This window comes from Trachemys scripta, chromosome 3 (assembly GCF_013100865.1).
Source record: "Trachemys scripta elegans isolate TJP31775 chromosome 3, CAS_Tse_1.0, whole genome shotgun sequence".
Classification (NCBI taxonomy): Eukaryota; Metazoa; Chordata; order Testudines; family Emydidae; genus Trachemys; species Trachemys scripta.
In genome coordinates this window covers 147,385,062-147,407,696 of record NC_048300.1, presented here as the reverse complement: position 1 = coordinate 147,407,696, position 22,635 = coordinate 147,385,062, and the positions used below count along the sequence as shown (strand labels likewise).

The 22,635-nt window shown below is 44.1% G+C and overlaps 2 protein-coding genes across 3 annotated transcripts in view; one reads left to right on the top strand and one right to left on the bottom strand.

Annotated features, from left to right (window-relative positions):
* The window catches only part of DDX43 (DEAD-box helicase 43), a 73,699-nt gene extending 64,725 nt beyond the window's left edge, over window positions 1-8,974 (top strand). The window contains exons 16-17 of one of the 2 annotated variants that reach the window (XM_034766206.1): window positions 7,941-8,078; window positions 8,438-8,974. In XM_034766206.1, the coding sequence (XP_034622097.1) occupies window positions 7,941-8,054 (114 nt within the window). In that variant the 3' untranslated portion in view covers window positions 8,055-8,078; window positions 8,438-8,974. Of the gene's footprint in view, window positions 1-7,940; window positions 8,079-8,437 lie in introns of those variants that run through there. The other variant, XM_034766207.1, reaches the window with a different exon arrangement.
* Window positions 8,975-9,863: 889 nt separating this feature from the next.
* On the bottom strand, window positions 9,864-21,554 carry CGAS (cyclic GMP-AMP synthase). The gene is made up of 5 exons (XM_034766204.1): window positions 20,618-21,554; window positions 15,907-16,129; window positions 14,141-14,395; window positions 11,788-11,890; window positions 9,864-10,463 (listed from the first exon to the last, which is right to left on the bottom strand). The coding sequence occupies exons 1-5, from the start codon at window positions 21,260-21,262 to the stop codon at window positions 10,109-10,111; spliced, it is 1,581 nt and encodes a 526-aa protein (XP_034622095.1). The 5' UTR covers window positions 21,263-21,554; the 3' UTR covers window positions 9,864-10,108.
* Window positions 21,555-22,635: the final 1,081 nt, after the last annotated feature.

The window sequence follows — 22,635 nt, the reverse complement described above, 5'->3', positions numbered from 1 at the left end:
TGTTTGGCCGTAAGGTTTACTCAGCCGGAGGGCTACAACTTAGAGCGGCGAACCAACAGGCGCTACTGAGCCGCTACAATTTCAACTCCTGGAACTCTATGGGGAAGTTTAAGGAGTTGATTCCCCAAGAGTCCAGGGAAGAGTTTGGAGCCATGGTAGAGGAGGGCAAGAAGGTGGCTCGGACCTCCTTGCAGGCCTCCTTGGACATTGCAGACTCAGCTGCGAGGACCCTGGCTTCGGGTATCGCTATGCGCAGGATCTCCTGGCTTCAGGTTTCGGGTTTGCCTCCGGAGCTGCAGCAAACCCTACAAGATCTGCCCTTTGAGGGTCATGGATTGTTCTCAGATAAGACGGACTCTCGCTTGCAGAGCCTCAAGGACTCGAGAACAATCATGCGCTCCCTGGGGATGCATGTTGTGGGCCCTCAGCGCAGGCCATTTAGGCCGCAGCCTCAGCGCTTCTACCCCCCCCCCCCGCCTCGTCAGAGACAGGACTCGGCCCGGAGGCGAGGGAGAGGTGGTAGAAGAAGGTGGACCGGCCCTCAACCCGGCCAGAACCAGGGGCCACCTAGACCGCCTTCAGGCCCCAGGCAGAACTTTTGAAGGTGCGGTCGAGGACGGCGCCCCAGTCATCCCCCAGGATCCAGCCCCCTCCTTTCGGGATCGCCTCTCCCACTTCCACCGTGCTTGGTCCCTTATAACTTCGGACCGTTGGGTCCTCCGCACGGTGGAAAGGGGATACACTATCCAGTTTTCTGCTATCCCCCCCTCCTCCCCCGTCCCTCTTCAGGGACCCTTCTCACGAGCAACTTCTTATTCAGGAGGTTTCTACACTCCTGGCCATGGGGGCCATAGAGGAAGTTCCGATAGAGTTAAGGGGCAGGGGATTTTATTCCCGTTACTTCCTGATTCCCAAGTCCAAAGGAGGTCTGCGGCCCATCTTGGACTTGCGCGGACTCAACAAATTCGTAGTAAAGTTGAAGTTCCGCATGGTCTCTTTGGGGGCCATTATCCCTTCCCTCGATCCTGGAGACTGGTTCGCCGCCCTCGACATGAAAGACGCATACTTTCACATCTCAATTTACCCACCTCACAGACGCTTCCTGCGATTCGTGGTAGACACGGGGCACTACCAATTTGCAGTCCTTCCCTTCGGCCTATCCTCGGCCCCAAGAGTGTTCACGAAATGTATGGCTGTCGTGGCAGCGTACCTTCGTCGGCAAGGGATACAGGTGTTCCCGTACCTAGACGACTGGCTGGTGCGCGGTCGCACCAAGGAGCAAGTTCAAGCTCACGTCCACAGAATAATGCACACATTCAACGAGTTGGGCATCCTACTCAACAAGGACAAATCCACTCTAGAACCTACCCAGAGAATAGAATTCATCGGCGCAGTTCTAGACTCCAGACGTGCACAAGCCATCCTGCCAGACAACCGCTTTGGCACCATCACGAACCTCATTCAAGGGCTCAAGGCCTTCCCAACTACCACGGTGAGGTCGTGCCTTACCCTGCTGGGTCATATGGCTTCCTGCACGTACGTAACCAGGCATGCCAGACTTCGGCTTCGCCCGCTTCAAACCTGGGTGTCATCAATATACCGTCCACATCGGGACAGCCTGAACATGGTGGTCACGGTCCCGAACTCGGTCCTGGCCTCCCTCACCTGGTGGCTAGATCACAATGTAGTCTGCGAGGGGATGCCATTTCACGCACCACAACCCTCTCTGCACCTGGTTACAGACGCGTCATCCCTGGGTTGGGGTGCCCATCTCAACGAACATCATACCCAGGGCCTGTGGACTGCACCCCAGTTAGCCCTACACATCAGTGTTCGGGAACTGATGGCGGTGCGCCTGGCGTGCCAGGCATTTCTCAATCTCCTACGTGGCCGCTGTGTGTTAGTTCTCATCGACAACACCACGGCCATGTTTTACATCAAGAAGCAAGGAGGAGCACGTTCGTCAATTCTATGCCAAGAGGCCACTCGCCTGTGGGACTTCTGCATCGCCCACTCAATCCATCTCACGGCATCGTTCCTCCCTGGAGTCCAGAACACTCTAGCGGACCGACTCAGCAGGTCCTTCCAGACGCACGAGTGGTCTATCCGTCCGGACATCATACATTCCATCTTCCAGAAGTGGGGGTTTCCCCAGATAGACCTGTTTGCATCTCGAGACAACAGGAAGTGCCACGTGTTCTGCTCCCTACAAGGTCGAGCTCCGGGCTCCCTCTCGGATGCGTTTCTCCTTCCCTGGAAAGACCACCTGTTTTATGCCTTCCCTCCGTTTCCTCTGGTCCACAAGGTACTGCTCAAATTGCGCAGAGACCAAGCACAGGTAATTCTGATCGCCCCAGCGTGGCCGAGACAACATTGGTACCCCACACTGTTGGAGCTCTCGGTTCAGACACCGATCCCGCTTCCATTATGTCCGGATCTCATATCTCAGGACCACGGTCGGCTGCGTCACCCCGACCTGCAATCACTCCACCTCACAGCGTGGCTGCTCCATGGTTCACCCAGGCAGAGCAGCAGTGCTCGCACTCTGTCCAACAGATTCTGCTGAGCAGTAGGAAGCCCTCAACACGAACCACATACTTGGCCAAGTGGAAGCGATTCTCCTGTTGGTGCGAACAACGAGCCACGTCCCCGTTGCAGGCACCCATTCCTCTCATATTGGAATATCTCCTCTCCCTAAAACAGCAAGGGTTGGCGATATCTTCAATCAGAGTTCACCTGGCTGCTATATCAGCCTTTCACCCGGGGGAACTCGCGTCCTCGGTATTCTCTAACCCGATGGTCGTTAGATTCCTCAAGGGCTTAGACCGGACGTACCCACAACAGCGTCAGCCCGTCCCGACGTGGGACCTTAATCTGGTTCTCTCCAAACTCACAGGTCCTCCATTCGAACCACTAGCCACCTGTTCACTTTTGTACCTGTCCTGGAAGACAGCCTTCCTCGTAGCCATCACCTCAGCAAGACGAGTTTCTGAACTCAGGGCACTTACATCCGAGCCCCCTTATACAGTTTTCCATAAGGATAAAGTGCAGCTTCGTCCACATCCTGCCTTTCTCCCTAAGGTGGTTTCTCCATTCCATATCAACCAGGACATATTTCTCCCGGTCTTTTATCCCAAACCACATGCCACTCGCCAGGATCAACGTTTGCATTCCCTGGACGTACGAAGGGCCCTGGCCTTCTATATTGACCGCACAAAGCACTTTAGAAAGACGACGCAACTCTTCGTTGCAGTGGCCGACCGAATGAAAGGCTCACCGGTCTCCTCACAACGCCTATCCTCCTGGATTACGTCTTGCATCCGGACTTGCTATGACCTGGCAGGTGTCTCAGCACCGCACCTCACCGCTCACTCCACGAGGGCCCAAGCCTCCTCGACTGCTTTCCTGGCACATGTTCCGATCCAGGACATTTGTAGAGCGGCGGTTTGGTCATCAGTCCACACGTTTACAGCTCACTATGCACTAGTGCAGCAGTCCAGGGACGATGCTGCTTTCGGATCAGCGGTTTTGCACACAGCAATGTCTCACTCCGACCCCACCACCTAAGTTGGGCTTGGGAGTCACCTAATGGAATGGATATGAGCAAGCACTCGAAGAAGAAAAGACGGTTACTCACCGTTGTAACTGTTGTTCTTCGAGATGTGTTGCTCATATCCATTCCAAACCCGCCCCCCGTCCCCACTGTCGGAGTAGCCGGCAAGAAGGAACTGAGGGGGCGCCGGGTCGGCTGGGGTATATATTCAGCGCCATGAAGGCGCCACTCTAGGGGGCTCCACAGCCGACCCGCCGGTGTTGCTAGGGTAGAAAATCTTCCGACGATCGTGCACGCGGCGCGCACACACCTAATGGAATGGATATGAGCAACACATCTCGAAGAACAACAGTTACAACGGTGAGTAACCGTCTTTTCCTTGCCCCATTTGGGGACTGCCTTTATTTTTGGGGAGAAGCATGGACCCTTATAATGTGAAATAGTTGGTTTCTGGAAAAAAATCTCATTGGCATTCTCTGAAGTTCCATACCATCTCTGTTCAGGGACCCCTCTCAGGAGTGTCTGGAATTGCTTCTTTCTCTAGGGGTAGTAGAAGTTCCACTACAAAACAGAGAGAAGGGGATTATTCCATTTATTTCCTAATCCTGAAGAAAATGTGGGTTTGCATCCTATTTTGGATTTGACAGGCTCAGTGGCTTCATCTGCTACTTCAAGTTCACTTGCATCACTAGATCCATGGGACTAGTTTATGGCTCTCAGCCCAAAGAATTGGGAAAATACAGGCACTTACGCAGGCTCTCATTATATAGTATTCCACCCAAAATCACCCTTAGCTCCTATCCTATATTTTTGCATAAAGTAGTCTTAGATATTCATTTGAAGCAAATGATTAATTTGCTGGTGACTTTCCTTACACCATATTCTAATTGGGCGGTGGGGGAGAAGAGTGAGAGAAAATACTCTAGATGGCCTCAGCCTTATTTTATCTTCCTAGTATCAAGTCATTTAGAGTCTTGGAGAGACTCTTTGTAGTATTTGCAGACAGTTCAAAAGGATGGCTGTATCAATGTAGAGGTAGTTATCTAAATGGGTGTCTAATCTCATTAAAATCTGTTATGATCTGTTTAGCTCTCCGAGAAGAAGATTAGAACACATTTCAGTAAGACTTAAGCAGCTTTTGTGACTTCCTTGAGAAGTGTACCCATCTCATAAATATGCAGGACAGCTATGTAGGGTTGAGTCCATGCTTCCAAAACATTATTCCATGGTAGAACCATCAAGTTCTTCGATTGCTTGCTCATGTTGATTCCATTCTAGGTATGTACGCTAAGGCAAAAGTCTCCCGCGGTATCCGTAGCATTGGCTGTGATGCCATCTGGAGTGCTTCGCTAATGCATCAGCATATCACGCGCCGCTGGCCCTACGCCCTCTCAGTTCCTTCTTACCGCCCATGATTGTTGGTCAGAGCGCACCTCTCCCTTGCCTCGCAAGTGGTCAGCAGTTTCTTTCCCTTTCGACTTCGCTTGGCCTGTCAGTCTTTTCGGTCCCACTTATAAGGCAAAGTGGTTCAAGTCCTGACGGACAACACCGCCACAATATTTTATATCAACAAGCAATGCAGAGCCAGGTCATCAGCCTTCTGCCAGGAAGCCCTCCAGCTTTGGGACTTTTGTGTGCAGCATGCCATTCATCTGATGGCAGCACACCTCCCTGGAACTAGGAATGTATTAGCAGCTCGCCTCAGCAGAGCCTTCTTGTCTCGCCATGAATGGTCACTCCACTCCAAGGTGGTCAACGGGATTTTTCAAAAGTGGGGAATCTCCCCAGATGGACTTGTTCACAACTCGCCAGAACAGGAAATGTCATCTGTTCTGCTCATTTCAGGGGATTGAAAGGAGCTCCTTGTCAGACACCTTCCTACTCCCGTGATCAGGGACTCTGATGTACACTTTCCCACCAGTGCCATTGCTGCACAAAGTCCTTATGAAGATCAAGCAGGGAAAAGCCAAAGTAATCCTGATAGCCCCACGTTGGCCTCACCAACACTGGTTTGGCACGCTGATGGTTACCTGTCCTATCAGCCTTTCACCACTCTGCAGGGCAGTCTTTGCTCATAAGATGAGGGGCCGGTTCTTAAGAGGTCTGGAGCAGCTCTACCTCCAAGTCCAGGACTTAGTCCCTCCGTGGGACCTGAATCTGGTGATCACATTGCTCATGAAAGCCCCCTTCGAGCCCTTGTTCTGCTCTCTTGGAAGGCTTCCTTCTTGGTGGTGAAAACTTCTGTCCGAAGGGTTTCTAAGATTAGGGCACTTACATCGGAGCCACCCTATATGGTGTTCTTCAAAGACAATGTCCAGCTGCATCTGACTTTCCTACCCAAAGTGGTTTAGCAATTTCACATGAGCCAGGACACATTCTTGCCAGTCTTCTTCCCAAAGCCTCATAAATCTGAGGAGGAACGTAGGTTGCACTCCCTGGATGTCAGGAGAGCGTTAGCCTTCTACATTGAGAGGACCAAGCCATTTCGCAAGTCAACGCAGTTTGTCATGGTAGCAGATAGGATGAAAGGTAGTCCAGTGTCCACCCAGAGAATCTCGTCTTGGATCACTGCCTGCATCCGATTTTGCTATCATCAGGCGAAAGTGCCTCCACCAGCAATTGTAATCACGCACTCAACTAGAGCACAAGCCTCATCAGCGGCCTTCCTGGCCCAGGTGCCAATACCAGATATCTCCAGGGCCGCCACCTGGTTGTCCATTCACACATTCACGTCTCACTGTGCGCTTACCCAGCAAGCCCGGGACAATGCTTGCTTCGGTAGAGCAGTATTACAAGCCACATGTCTGTGAACTCAGAGCCGACCTCCAGGGATACTACTTGTGAGTCATCTAGAATGGAATCAACATGAGCAAGCACTTGAAGGGGAAAAAAAGTTACCTACCTTTCATAACTGTTGTTCTTCAAGATGTGTTGCTCATGTCCATTCCATTACCCACCCTCCTACCCCTGTCGGAGTTGTTAGCAAGAAGGAACTGAAGGTGGGGGGGCCGACGGCGCCTGATATACCAACGCTTGAGTGCGGCACTCCAGAGGGAGCCATAGCCAACCCTACGGATACCGCTAAGGCAAAAGTCTCCAACAACTGTGCACATGGGCACACACACTCCTAGAATGGAATGGACATGAGCAACACATCTCAAAAAACAGTTGCGAAAGGTAGGTAACAGTTTTATCTGATGCTGCTTCTAGTAGAGCAGTGCTATGTTTCTTTAAGTAGACTCCAAGTACCTGTCTGTCTTCAGCTCTGTTTTGAGCCACCAAGAATGGAATATATATGGAGTACTCGAAGAAGAAAGTCACCTTATAGAAACTTGAGTTCTTCAAGATGTGGTGGTATATATATTTCACCACCTGCCCTCCTTCCCCTCTACAATGGTGTCTTCCATATCTTAAAACAAAAACAAAAAAACCTTAAAAACAATGTCCATTTGAAAAGAAAAAATCAACCATTTCATATTCTGAAGATATTGAAATGGGACACTTCAAGATTGGGAGAAAAAAGGAAAAAGTTCTTATAAACAAAATTTTAGTGAAATTGACACTATTTTACAAAGCATTTTAGTTTAGCCAGACCTGCCTTTTTCTGACGGAAAGCTGTTCCATCAAAGATGTGAACCATTTTCATTCATGTAGGGCAAAATGTATTGTGGATAGGAAAGCTAAGATTTCCTCTATCCTGCAATTGCATCAGAATGAGGTTGATGATCTTCACTAAACAAAAATACTAAAGTGTGGTGTTTCTTTTTTAACAACTTGAATTCTTGATCTTTTCATAACCAAAGTTCAATGAACTCTAACCTGGTGGTCTGGTACTTGGATTAAAAATCCTAAGAGAATTCCAGTCACCTTAAAAACATTTTAAGAACTAAACATGTATAGGTAAGGAATTTAGCTAACCAAATTGCAGGTATAAAATTTGGTTGCAGAAATGGAGAAAACAGCATAAAATTCAAGTAGATTATTTAGGGCCAGATTTTAATCTACTTGAATTTTGTCTTTTTCCCATAACTTTTTTCTCAGAAGTTTAACTCCAAGGCAGAAGTCTTTGAAATACATCATAGAATTTTTTTAGCTGAAGATATGGTATTGGTTCATCTACATACACTGGAAATCCAATGACATAGCACCAAAGAATTTATCACTCAAGCTACAAAAGATTTTTCCTAATTTTTAGATAAAAAGATATTTTCCCTTGGCTTTTTCTTGTTGGTGTGCTGCTATAGTATTCAGCTGCAAAGCCATAAGAGTCCTAGAATAATAGAAAACATTCTGGATAAATACTTATTTGTTGACTTCATGGGCATATGACTGCAAAGTTTAGAGAATCACTTAGAATAAACTTTCTCCATAACTTTCTAATTATCAGGCAGTTCCTGAAGAGCTTATTTCAATGGCAGAAAGATTCAAGCAATTTCAGATGACAAAAGAAATCAAAAAGGATTTAGGAAGACCTCGTGGAAAGTCCCGGAAAGGTTTTTAATTGTCTGGGAGATATTTAAACAAAGTAAGTAAATTCTTACAGTAATAGTGGTATAGATTTGAATTTAGGGCCAGATTTTTCAAGAATGGGTACTTTTGTGCATGTTTGTCTTGCATACACTAATTAGGTCTGCGAACTTTTTGAAAATCTGGTTCTCCTTACATTTAATGATGTGTTGCTATGTTTAGATGTCACTCTCAATTATTCTTTAATCCACACTTAAGGTGGAAAAAGTGTGTGTCAAGGTTAGTAATTGCAATGACATCATTTTTAAAAATTGTAAAAATGCCAAAGAAAATTAAAATTCTGCTTTTAATTTGACAAACTGCAGAATTTTTTAATATACAAGAATTTAAAAATTAACTTCTCCCTTATATTTTCAGGGAATCTGATTGGTGCATACACCCATCACCTGTCAACATTGTTTCAAAATAACTTACATGCCTGATGTTACCACCATTTGTCAGTGGAGTGCAAGGAGGATGTTACATCTGTGGTTTGGGACAGACAAGGCATGGAATACTGATGGGTATCTTTCATTGTTGGAAAATGAAGCATATTCTTACAGTAATAGCTGAATAAATCTCTGAACTAATATTTCTTCAAGTCTGTCATACTGAGTGGATGGAAACCCAACCAAATGATAAAACAGTATACAAATTTTGTGAGGGCCCCAATCTTTTTTTCTAATAAGGTTATATGTTTTCTATTTTGATTCTTCTGGGCCTCTTATTTTCTTTCACATTAAGCTTATATACTTGTATACAAAACTCCTGTTGACTTCAGTAGGACTAAGATTTCACCTTTCCTATTTATTTTGATGTTTTTGACCTTTTTAAAGAGAATAAAGGATTCTAGTTTTGTACAGCACAAGTTTTCAAATGCTGTAAGATTTTTGCATTTGCTAAATAAAAAACTTGAAAATGTAATAGCTTTTCCAGTGGCTGTACCTTTCCTATGTGCTCTTGTTTCATAGTCTCTTCAAGAAAGAAGAATCAAGTTAAGTTCTGTCTGAGCAGATATAATAGGCGGCTGCTGCTGCTTGTACTCTGACATCCAAAAATAAAGTGCAACTATAGTTATCACTTAAAAGCAGGATCAGTAAAAAGTATAATTATCCTTAAGCACATTTTATTTTGGAATATTCAATATTCAAGTATCCCTCAAAATACCTCAACGTGAGCAAAACGTGATGAAAGAAAATCAGAACTATGATTTTGTTTTTTTGCAAGCTATTATGCAGTGTTGCCTCTTCGGGATAAATATAGAGGTAAGTTATGATTGTTGTCTGTAAATACATATGGAGGATACTCAGCAGTGTTTATACTGGTGCAACTCCATTGACTTCAGAACTGCACCAGTATAACTAGGAGTATAATATGGCCATTTGTCTGTAAATTTGTTTGTCTGGCATTGTTCTGCGTCAAATCTGTATTTTGTTTTTACTACTGAATCACTGCTGCCTTCTTAGAAGCTTAGAGCTTGTCTATAGTGTGTGGCACTGTGCACTACAAAGGGCGTAATTTGTAAAGCACACTGTTTTGCGCACTAATTGGTCCACATAGACCCTGTTGGTTCACACTAAAAGTTTCCTAGCACTTTAGGGTAGAACTGTGTTGTGTTACAGTGCATGAGGGAGTTTATAGTGTACACCAGCAGGGACTATGCAGACCAGTTAATGTGTAACATGCAAGTGCACTTGAGAAATCACACCTCCATAGTATGCATTGCTGCACTGTGTAGATCAGGAAAGTATAAGTTATAGCTAATTCTTCCTCCCCCCCACGCCCACTCACCCTCCTGTTGAAAGTAGCCTGGCACCAATCAGACTTAAAATTGTGAAAAACTTGTCCTGATATCCCTTCTCCTCTACCACTAAGAAGCATAATTTAATTTAAATGTGTAAGTCTCATTTATTGACCACAATTACTTTACTTCCACTTTTCATAGCACCAGAAATTCCCAAGGAATAACTTCAAATGTTGATTCTTTATTAGATATTTTGATCTATAAAATGTAAATGAAAATTTTGACAAACATCATAGAATATTTCCTTAATTCTGCAGTTCAAATATTGGAAATCTATTGTTTATTTCATATTTAATTTCCTTTGAAAGGAAATCACTGCTTGCCTTATCAATCAGTGGTCTACTAAAAAGGTTGTGTGTAGGAATAAAAAAGTGTGGAAGGTATGCGTTGTTGAGGCAATCCAGAAAGTAATCCAAAAATTTTTGAAAACAGCTCTCAAGGTCTGTGAACAGCCATTGTTTGTCATCTGGCCAAAGGACACATGCTTGGAAAAAGGCAGTTTTGGCATGGTAGGAACAGAATTTGTCCAGCCCCCGTCTGTTTCCATCTTTTGTTTTAAGCTGATCCAGAAGATGCTTCAGAAGTTTCAGACAGCTTTTCCTGTTGAACAATAAGATGTTATTACTGGGAAATGCCTTATGTATGCTAAATTAAGTGTTTCTGGAAATATTTTGCTTTCATGAGGCATTTGATGCTGACCCCAACAAGTGGGATAAAGAATCTTGCCAATAATATTTTCCTATGAAGTATGAAAACCCATTGCATTTTTGTAGGCCAGATTCATCCCAGGATTACATTAGCTTTTCCACAGGGCTCCCCAGATTGAAGGACTGTGCCCAATGGAAGTTTCAGTGATGCATTATAGTAGAAACTTCCTTCCAGTGGGAGCCATCATAACCCTGAAACTGAGTAATGTTGGCCAGTCATATGCTTCATTTAGTGCACTCCCCACAGCAGTTACCACCAGTGGGCAGTTTTGGAGACTGCTGCAAATTAAAGCTGCCCTTTTCTGACAAACTGAGGGATATATCACTGCCTTCCCTCGGACAGAAGGAGCCAATGGGTATGGGAAGATGCAATTTACATGTGCTTTCACCAACAGCAGTGAATCCAAAAATAAAACTATTCTCCTAATAATTTGATGTCTTGTGTCAAATCTAGAGAACTGACAAACACGAGGTAGACTGTGAAGGAATTAGCTTTGTCTTTATGTACACACCTACTTGATGACTGTCTGTTTTCTCTCTCTTCCTATGCTTAGGATTGTTAATGAAATTCAGAAGTGTTCATGATTTGTAAAACTACAGAATGCAAAATGGATCATCTGTCAAAATCAGTTCCTTAAATTGTACCAAATGATTTTTCATGTATTTCCCCTTCCGCCAGCCCCATCCCCCCAACCACACACAAAACACACTTATTAATGAATTGCCTCAAATAGCTAACTTATTTAGTATATACAGTGGCTAAATTCCTAATGGCTGAGTCAATTGACTTCCCAATCTAACAAATGGGCTAACTTTTTTTTTTTTAATCAGGCTTAGGAAGTGTGTGTGTGTGTGGGGGGGGGGCTTGTTTTGTTTTTTGACAGATTTCATCTGTTTGCTTTATATTGCAAAAATGGGATGTGAACCTGTGATGTAGTATGCCCCCATCTTCCTTAGACTTCAGTGGAAGCCAGACATATTCAGCACTGCTCAAAATTGTATTTGCCTACAGCAGAAGGGTGTTGTGACGATTAGGTGATATGCGTGAAGTGTTTTTCAAATAAAAAGGCTTCATAGTGGCTCACTATTATTCCTTAGTATGGGTTCTTGTTCTCTCAGACCACAGATAAAATTATAAATTTAGAAAGAATTAAAACACTTGCTAGACTGGTATAGTGGCTAAAGGAGACTTAAAAAAAGACATATAAAGTACTAACCTACAACACTTTACTCCCTTAGATTCACAACATGTCTTTGTGTTGCCATGGTTCTTTATCATGTCCTTTTCAATGTGTGAGAAAGAGAGTCGCCAGGTGTCTTCTAAAGATGTATTAAATGAATACAAACATTTTATTAACACTTTTTTTTATCCACTTATAATATGAGTCTTACACAGTTTCTGTAGCTAAAGAAAAGTCATCCTGAAGTGAACTTATTTGGAAATGTCTGCAACTTTTTTTTTAAATATCAATTTAATAATCTAATCCACAAAATGCTAAAATCCCCTAATTGTATGTTTTTTGCATGATTTTCCCTACAAGACAGAGTTACGGTTGTCTGGATACTTTAACTGCATTTCCATACCTAAATATGTTTGGATTTCTTTGAAGTGTAAACTTAACTCTTAATTTCCTGGGTTTATAATGTGTGGTTTTGGGATAATTACAATACCCCAGGAAGTCTTCCATCTTTAAAATTACTTGATATGTACTTTCAATCTTAAAACAGTTTTTTGTTTTGGAATAAGCTAATTGTGGTGGTATTTGGCATAACTTATTTTTAAGACTTTTTTCCCACTGTCTATTGATTCTGACATGATATTGTTTTAGGAGTATGCCTCTGTTACTCTTGCAATAGTATCCTGTTATCCACCCAAGACAAGGCATTGAGTTTGAGTAAATTAGCACCCAAGAAGAATTAAATAAATAAACTTAAGCCACATTATTTTTATAGCACCGACACAGGGCTGTATGCTTCCCACACAGCTATAGATCAGCTTTCTGCCCCACGAAGCACATAGTCACTGTTTAAATTTAATTTTCCTATTACAGGAGATCAACAGGACAAGCTGTAATACTACTCTCAAATAGCATTAGGTAAAATCTGTGCTGAGTTTAAAAAAAAAAAAAAAAAAAAAACTTTAGCAAAGCCTTTCTTTAGCATAACACTTTCTTTTGATGAAATATAATAGAAAAAAATGTCAGTTTCCCCCTAGATGTACTCTACTGCCACAGATCATGATTGTGACAGCCAAGTTAAATAAAAATAATGGTAATGGTGCACTTATGAAGACCTGAACTTGATGGCGAAATCTAGTAAATTGCCCTGGCAATGTAAAACATTGAGGTTTTAGATGTATTTTTGTGTAGACTAAATCACTCAACTTCACATACAGAAACTCATTTTGATGTTCTATTGGTGCAGAAGCACACTTTCCTTCAGTTCCAATAGGTTTCTATTATATAACAGAAAAAGGTGGTAAAAATACCTCTACATGGCCTTGGTTGGAAAGTAGCACAATGTTCTAATATGGGAGGGTCTATCTCCAATTACTTCAGTGTCAGACACATTGATGTAAGAGCTTCAGGGTAGAGACGGCTTTGTACAGAGCCTCCACAATATGAAGAATAGGACATGTTTAATAATTCAAAGATAGGGGTTTTTTTAGATGATGGCTCTGATCCCCATGTAGCCATGGACAAGACAGACAGAAGAATAACAAGGAGTCCGGTGGCACCTTAAAGACTAGGATTTATTTGGGCATAAGCTTTTGTGAGTAAAAAAACTCCCTTCTTCAGATGCCTGGAGTGAAAATTACAGATTACAGTCATAAATATATATTGGCACATGAAGAGAAGGAAGTTACCTTACAAGGGGAGAACCAATGTTGAAGGCCAATTCAGTCAGGGTGTGGTCCATTCCCAATAATTGGTGAGGAGGTGTCAATACCAAGAGAGGGAAAATTGCTTTTGTGGTGAGCCAGCCACTTCCAGTCCCTATTTAAGCCCAAATTGATGGTGTTAAATTTGCAAATTAATTGTAGCTCTGCAGTTTCTCTTTGAAGTCTGTTTTTTGTTTTAAATCTGTTGTTGAATGTCCAGGTAGATTGAAGTGTTCTCCTACTGGCTTTTGTATGTTACCATTCCTGATATCTGATTTGTGTCCATTTATCCTTTTACGTATTGGTTTACAACACTGGTTCTCCACTTGTAAAGTAACTCCCTTCTCTTCATGTGCCAATATATATTTATGCCTGTATCTATAATTTTCACTCCATGCATCTGAAGAAGTGTATTTTTTTTTTTTTTTTTAACCCGCAAAAGCTTATGCCCAAATAAATCTGTTAGTGTTTAAGGTGCCACCGGACTCCTCGTTGTTTTTGTCAATACAGACTAACAGGGCTACCCCTCTGATAAGGGAAGAATACTGCATGCCCTGCTGACTAACAAAAACAAAAAGTAATATGTAGTTTCCCCTTACAGCAGTTGGGTAATTACTAGTTGAGCAGAAGACCCCTCTCACATTTAATTAAAAAAAAAAGTTAGTTTGTGTTCAAAATAAAAACAATACCTTTTAGCACTCTTCCATCCTTGGCATGTTTGGGTACTAGGTATATTGGCTTCCATTTATATTCTTGTTTGACTTTGCTTCCTAGCCATTTTTCAATTTTTAGGCCCTCCTGTGTACTGGCAGGCCAGCTCTGACTTCGAACTTCCAAAGCCAAGATTATATCCACTGATATCTCCATTGGAGGATTCCCAATGCGAAGTGTTATTGCAGGGCTTCCAGCCTTTTTTTTATCCACAGTCACTTTCATTTCTGTTCCTATAAAAAAAAATAACCTTATTAAAGAAAATTCAACTTTTTAATATTGGAGGAAAACATTTTTTAATGTTTTTTGTTTATTTAACTAGAATTTGCAGCTATATCATGTCCTATACAAAGCTTCAGTCATTCTATATTAGAGAATATATGAAGAGACTAAGTATTTTTAAATCAGTTTGTATAATGCAAGTAGTTCATTTTATTAAGGTATGTGCAGAAAATTGACCAAGTAAACAAAGGAAAATGCATGAAATTACTTAGAACTCCATGAAGGACAAATAATTGCAGCTTGCCCTATCGAGAACAAATAAGCCATTTTTGTAAGTAGCTTATGTAAAATCTTAACATCAGATTTCAGTGTTTGACTAGCTGCATTAATATGCTACAATGTAATGAAAAGAAAGTGCCTTTTGAGGGAACATAACTGAAATTAACGTGCTTTGGCGAGATCTTGTATTTGCAATGAGAACTGATTGAAAAAGTGGAATGTTCTTGTCTTGTTGAGGAATATTTTTGTGTGTGGATGCATTAGACCCATAGAACCCAATGTATTTTTATATTTAATATTGTAAATGTTAGTTGAAAATTGTGGCCACAATTTTTAACACACATAGCTGTCAGCTAAAGGGGACTATATTTTCTCAGTTAGAGTATATTGTTAGTGTTAAATATGACAATTTATTTCCAAAACAAATAAAACATTTAATGAATGACGGCCATATTCTCCCCTAATCTCTACATAACCCCCCTTCTGACATCAATGGGCATTCCATTATTTATAGTGCTTACTTTATATCTTGGTCTACAGACCATAATTCAACATAGATTCACCTCTCTTCACCATATTCTTGAGCAAAAAATACACTGAAAAGCAAGACACTGCATTTTTCAAAAACCATATCAGTCATTTCAGCGCTACAACAAGCAGTCTCTTGAGTTATTTTACAAACTCATACGATTTAATGTTTCTAGCACCTTGCTGGAAGAAAATACTGCTTTGTTTTAAGAGGAGTGGGATAAGTTTAGAAACTACGGAAAGCTTACTACCAGTAAATTTAAGAACACTTGGTATAAAGCAGAAGAAATTGAGTCAGTATGTGGGATAAGGATTTTTTTCAAATACTTCTACAAACTTGTTTAAGCCATCTATCGTTTTCATAATATGACTGGCCTGACTTAAACCTGGCTTTAGACCGTACCCTGAATGTTCTTTGTTTCAATTTCCAAAAACAGTTTGTTGCATAAGAATGAAGTCATGCAGAACCCTTCCACGCTCTGTGGAGTGAATCAGGCCCTGTATGTTTGTGGTTGCTCTTCTCTTGTTGCTCTTGCAACAAGAAAAAGCTCAGACATATATAGGTTTTTCTAACATTTTATGCACACATCTATGAAGGCACTGCTAACAGGAACCTAAGTTGTATGTACAACACTACTTCCAGGGATTTATATGTACAGACATTAATGTGAACAGTAACACCTGTAAGTGAAAATATTTTCCACTGAATACTTACGTGTCATGCTCTTTACAATTTCTTTAATAATGTTCCTCAGGGCAAAAAGCATCTTACAGGCTGCTAATGTTCCATCTTCTTGTAAAAATTTGTCCAGACTGTTTCCTTGAGGATTTCTTTTAAGTCTCACATAATAAAAGGCACCAGAGCTATCACATTGTTCCAGTTCAACTCTAGGAGCTGGCATCTTAAACATGATATCAAACTCATTTGGTGCAGAAATCTGTGAATCACAGAAATACAAAGCTTACTGTTTTGTTATTACAGGTAAGGTTTTAGCCTGCATTTCCATTATAAATACCTCTATGGACTTTATTCTCCCATCCACTTCCATGTGCAGAGATATGGGGAACAAATGTATGGTAATTTGCATTAAGACCAGGGAACTCTCAATAGGAGCAAGACACTACAACCCTGTCAGGCAGATACTCTTATCAACTCTTACTGGAAGTTTTATTTTTGGATGGTTGTAGATTAGAAGTGATTTAATCATCCTGTTAAAGAGTGGGGTAAGCTACATATTTCATAAAGTGAAACTGGAACAACTTACACAACATGGATATAGAAGTCTAAGTGCAGCAAGACAGACTCACATTATGCTGCTCAATTCTCCCTCCACTGACCGGTCCGACTCTTACTGAAGTTAGTAGTAATTGTTCCTCACGTGGGTACTTACAGACTGTAATCAAGTCACCCCCTGTACCTGTGCTTTGTTAAGATAAATACATTCAAGGAGCTCTATCAGAACTATAAAGGGAAAGGTAACAGCCCTCCTGTGTACAGTACTATAAAATCCCTCCTGGACAGAGACTCCAAAATCCTTTTATCTGTAAAGGGTTAAGAAGCTCAGGTAACCTGGCTGAAACCTGACCCAAAGGACCAGTAAGGGGACAAGATACTTTCAAATCTTGGTGGGGGGAAGGATTTTGTTTGTGCTCTTTGTTTTGGGGGTTGTTTGCTCTAAGAGGGACTAAGAGGGACCGGCCATCAATCCATGCTCTCCAAATCTTCTGAACAAGTCTCTCATATTTCAAACTTGTAAGTAACAGCCAGGCAAGGCGTGTTAGGTTTATCTTTGTTTTCTCAACTTGTAAATGTTCCTTTTGCTAGAGGGTTTACCTCTGTTTGCTGTAACTTTGAACTTAAGGCTAGAGGGGGTTCCTCTGAGCTCTTTGAATCTGATTACCCGGTAAAGTTATTTTCCAGCCTGATTTTACAGAGATGATTTTTACCTTTCTTTAATTAAAAGCCTTCTTTTTAAGAACCTGATTGATTTTTTCCTTGTGTTAAGATCCAAGGGGATTGGATCTGGACACACCAGGAATTGGTGGGGGAAAGGAGGGCGAATGGTTAAATTCTCCTTGTGTTAAGATCCAAGGGTTTGCATTGGTATTCACGAGGAAATTAGTGAAGAAGTCTCTCAAGGCTACCCAGGGAAGGGAGTTAGTACTTGGGAGTGATGGCAGCAAAACCAGATCTAAGCTGGTAATTCAGTTTAGAGGTTCACATGCAGGTCCCCATATCTGTACTCTAAAGTTCAGAGTGGGGAAGGAACCTTGACAGCTCAATCTCTGAGGCATATTTTTCTAATCCTTTAATCATTCCCATGGTTCTCCTCTGAATCCTCTTCAATTTATCAACATTCTTCTTGAATTCTGATAACATCTACAGAATTAAACTTCCCCAGTGCAATGCTGAACATCTTACTTCACAGCAGAAAGCCACCAACCAGACTCATCTATGGAGCCAAATAGAGAAAGTTTTCAGTATGGGCCACATAGTTCATACAGGTACTATCTATAGTCCTTAAAACACTGCAGCCTCTCAATACAGGTGCACCTGATGGCTGTATCCTTTAATCACCCTCCAGTCCAGGAATATGCAGTCTTCTTAAACCCTCTGGGATCAAGGTTCCTTAAGGAGTTTCCTCCCAGTTTTATACCCACATGCGTCTGACAAAGTGGGTATTCACCCATGACAGCTTATGCTCCAATACACCTGTTAGTCTTAAAGGTGCCACAGGACTCTCTCTTGCTTTTTACAGATCCAGACTAACAGGGCTACCCCTCTGATACCTCCCAGTTTGGGAATCCTCTTTGTTGTGGGACCTTAACCTGGTGCTGTCAAGCCTGATTTTCTGGGGAGGGGGGAAGGGGGCATTTGAACTCCTGACCACCTCTTTTCTATCATTTGTCAGTGAAAACTGCCTTCCTTGTGGCCATCACATTGCCTAAAAAAATTGAGTAGACTCAGGCTCTGAATGGGCCTATCATGTAAAATTTTCCAACAGGACAGTCACCTTTAGGCCTTACCCCAAGTTGGAACCCTCCTTCCAGATGATGTGGTATCCTCTCACACTGAGGATACCTCTCTGGGGGAGGGAACTCCAGTTATTAGGATGAGACAGGTTATGGGGTATTTGATCATTAGAAACATAGATAGCTAGGTTTATGATGACCGGGAGAACCGCATGGTGACTTGCGTGCCTGGTGTGAAAGTTGCGGATCTCTCAAGACATCTAGATAGACTTGTGTAGTGCTGGGGAGAAGCTGGTGGTCATGGTACATGTAGATACCAATGACATAGGAAAGGATAGGAGAGAGGTCCTGGAGCCCAAATTTAGGCTGCTAGGTAAGAGACTGAAGTCTAAAACCTTCATGCACATTGGAAAACATAATCCCAACTATACATATAAAATGATGGGATCTAAATTGGCTGTTACTACTCAAGAAGGAGATCTTGGAATCATTGTGGATAGTTCTCTGAAAACATCAACTTAATGTGCAGCAGCAGTAAAAAAAAGCTAACAATGTTGGGAATTATTAAGAAAGGGATAGTTAATAAGACAGAGAATATCATATTGCCTCTATCTAAATCCATGGTATGCCCACAATTTGAATACTGTGTGGAGATGTGGTTGCCCTGTCTCAAAAAAGATATATTGGAATTGGAAAAGGTTCAGAAAAGGGCAACATAAATGATATGGGGTATGGAATGGCTTCTGTATGAGGAAAGATTAATAAGGCTGGGACTTTTCAGCTTGGAAAAGAGATGACTAAATGGGGATATGATAGAGATCTATAAAATCATGACTGGTGTGGAAAAAGTAAATAAGGAAGTGTTATTTACTTTTCCTCATAACACAAGAACTACGGATCATCAAATGAAATTAATAGCAGATTTAAAACAAACAAAAGTATTTCTTCACACAATGCACAGTCAGCCTTGGAACTCTTTGTGGAGGATGTTGTGAAGGCCAAGACTATTACAAGGTTAAAAAAAAAACTAGATAAGTTCATGGAGGATAGGTCCATCAATGGCTATTAGCCAGGATGGGCAGGAATGGTGTCCCTAGCCTGTTTGCCAGAAGCTGGGAATGGGTGACGGGATGGATCACTTGGTGATTATCTGTTCTGTTCATTCCCTCTGGGGCACCTGGCATTGGCTACTGTAGGAAGACAGGATACTGGGTTAGATGGACCTTTGGTCTGACCCAGTATGGCCATTCATATGTTCTCTGACCTCCATGTAATCTGTTTATCTCATGGTCCTCTGAAATCGCACTCCACCCCAAGACAAGTGAGACTCCATACCCTGGATGTTGTAAGAACATGCTTTTTATTTAGACAGAACTAAACCATTTGGATACACGCACAGACTGTTTATGGTGTGTGCTGGAAGAATTAAGGGATAACTAGTGTCAGTCTGTGTTAAGACTTGTTATCCCCCAGCCATGAAGGATCCATCTCGACATGTTAGAGTTTATTCTACCTGTCCCCACCACGCCCGGCTTTCTCATATATAAAGACTATCCACAATGATCAATACTCCTGTCATCTGCAACCTGGATAATTTTAACAGATTGTATCTACACTTGAACATCAGAGCAATGTAAAGACTTCAGCTAGTACAAACCACAGCTATCCACTGCCTGTGAGTTTTAGGTCACCATGAGTAAATCAAGCCTGTGCTCCAGTTTCTCCACTTGCTCCCAGCCTAAATTGACTAATGGTGCTGGTCTCAGCTACATTATCTTAATCTATATAAACCATCAGGACAACTATGTTCCTCTAGAACAATGCAGAGCACAACCTGTATGAGATCTGGAGCTGTCTCTTAATCAACAGGAACTAATTCAACAAACTTCCTGAGGAAATTAGAGTAAAGCAGTTTGAATATCTTTTGTAAAAGCTGGAAAATTTTATTAAGGAGGAAAGCCTCCCCACCTCATAACCAAATTGTTTTTACAACATCAATCTCCCTCCCTCCCAACTAGCCCCCACTATCCCTGTAACCCCAAAGGGAGACAAAACAGATTTCTTGGAACCTGGGGGTACTCAAATCTATGGTTATGGTAACCAATACAAACTGCAGAGCTAGAACGAATATAATTAGCCATTATGGGAAAGAGCATGCAGTGAAAATGTCCCTGTAAAATAATGTGCTGTACCCAGCGGGTGCCTGGGGTGGCAAGCCGCGGGGGGCGCCCTGCCGGTCCCTGCTAGGGCGGCAGTCAGGCAGCCTTCACCGGCTTGCCTGCGGAGGTCCCCATNCGGCAGATTGTCTGAACATCAGTTCCAGGGAGGGAGGCTGGAGGTGGCAGACGATAATGAGTCACATCACAGCTGGAAGTACCCCAGTCATGCTAGGTCCTACATTAATAGTGTCCGATGGAGATGAAGTGCTTAAGCCCCTGCCCGCTTCTCCTCACCTTGACATGCTCGTAGTAGCTACCGGTGCCCAGAATATCAATTGAGCTGAAACTGCTCTCCCGGGCTCTGATCGCTGACACCAACGTGCGGATCAGCTGGTTCACATTCTCCGAGGCCTCGGACGTGTCCTGCCGGCCCAGGCTCAGTGTCTTCAGCACATCCCTGAGCCGCCGGGCTCCCACGCCACCAGACTTGACCCCGACGCGGCTCTCTGTCCCCGTGCAGCAGTAGGAAGCTACAGCGGGCGGCCCTCTGGCGGGAGACTCTTTTGTTTTCGGGACAGCTCCCTTCTCTCTGCGGGCAGAGTCTTTCCGAGTGGAGACTGCTCCCTTCCTACTGGGGACAGCATTACTCTCTCCCGGGGCAGATCCCTTCTCGCTGGGAGCGGGTCCCTTCTCTGTGCGGGGTCTGGCAGCTGTGGCGCCCTTTGGGTCAATGGGCGAAGGGAAGTCCCGGGGGTTAATGGCGTTAGCATGCTCACCAGGAGACCGAGCGTCCCCTCTTCCTGCCCCAGCTCTCCCCCCGCCGCGGGCAGGGGGCTTGGCGGCGGCGCTATGGCTCCGAGGGGGCTCAGGAGCGCTGCTCTGACGCGGTGTCTTTCTCGACCCACTCGCTCTCCTGGCTGCAGCGCACTGGTCCCCCATGGCTCAGCTCCCACCGCCTTCCGCGCCTCCCTGGCTCCGGGCACTGAGGCGCTAAGCGCGAAACCAGGCTCAGGCAACTTCCTTTCCGGGACCAGGGCGCGCAGCTGGAGAAACGAAACTCAGGGACGGGCATGACCCTGTTCCCTCCCGCTGGGCCACAACCCGGGTGCAGTAGCAGCGAGGCCAGCCGCGGGGCAAGGTGTTGTGACTGAGGGGAGTTTGTAAAAGCCGGCCATTCCGAACCCTTGGCCCCAACCTCCAGCCCAGAGCCTCTTCCTGCATCCCAAGCCCCTCAGTCCCAGCCCAGAGCCTGCACCCCCAGCCCAGATCCGATACCACCTCCTACATCTCAATGCCCTGCCCCAGCCTGGAACCCCCTCCCATTCCGAACCTCTTGGCCCCAACCTCCAGCCCAGCGCTCCCTCCTGCACCCCAAAACCTGCATCTCCAGCCCCACCCTGGAGCCCGCATCCCCAGCCCGAACCCTCACACCCCAACTCCCTGCCCCAGCCCGGTGAAACTGAGCGACTGAACAAGGGTTGGAGAGAGGGAGCAATGGATGGAGTGAATGGGAGTAGGGCCTCAGTGAAGGGGTGGGGCAAGGGTGTTTGCTTTTCTACAAATAGAAAGTTGGCAACCCTAGAGCCCCCGACCCCCTCTGCCCGGGAGGGCAAGAGGTGTATCCTTAAACACTGTGGCTCATCAGCATTGGCTGTGGGCTGGACAGAGCCAGTGCAGCAGGGATACTGATTGCACAGGAGGGTCAAACAGGTGGAGGCAGGAGAGGGGCCAAATCAGGGAGGAGCCTGGTCCAGACCGGGGTTGAGGCACTCTCAAAGAGGGGCAGAGGAGAACCCCTGGGCTAGGACAGGGGTAAGCAATGGCAGATTACTGTTTTGTGGGCCCCTAGGCCAGAGCAAGTGGGGGGTCCCTCCCCCCCTTCCATTGGCAGTCCCCCCTGCACTCCTGCCAGGGAGCAGGGCTGGGGAGCAGGGTCTTGCAGGAGCACCAGGCAGAGCGGGGGTGCCCATTTTTCCAGGACCCTCAAGTTGGCTGGGGCCCCTGGGTACAGTGCCATTGGCCCAGTGGGCTAATCTGCCACTGGGTAACAGTCTCCTCATACAGCGTGACCCACATGCACTGACTGCCAAAATAGGGTGTTGAGGGGGCAGAAGGGCTTTTCTTCTCCACCCACTCAGCACCCATTTCCCAGGGCTGTGTTGTTAGAGGCACAGTGCAGCCAAGTGGCTAGACAAGACCCCGCTTCATTGTGGGTTGTGCTGAGCTGCTAAAGGAGACTTGATTCAGAAATGTGTTTAGTGTTTAAAAGAATCCCTTATCACTTTATACTTCCGTATAAAGACTCATAGCCA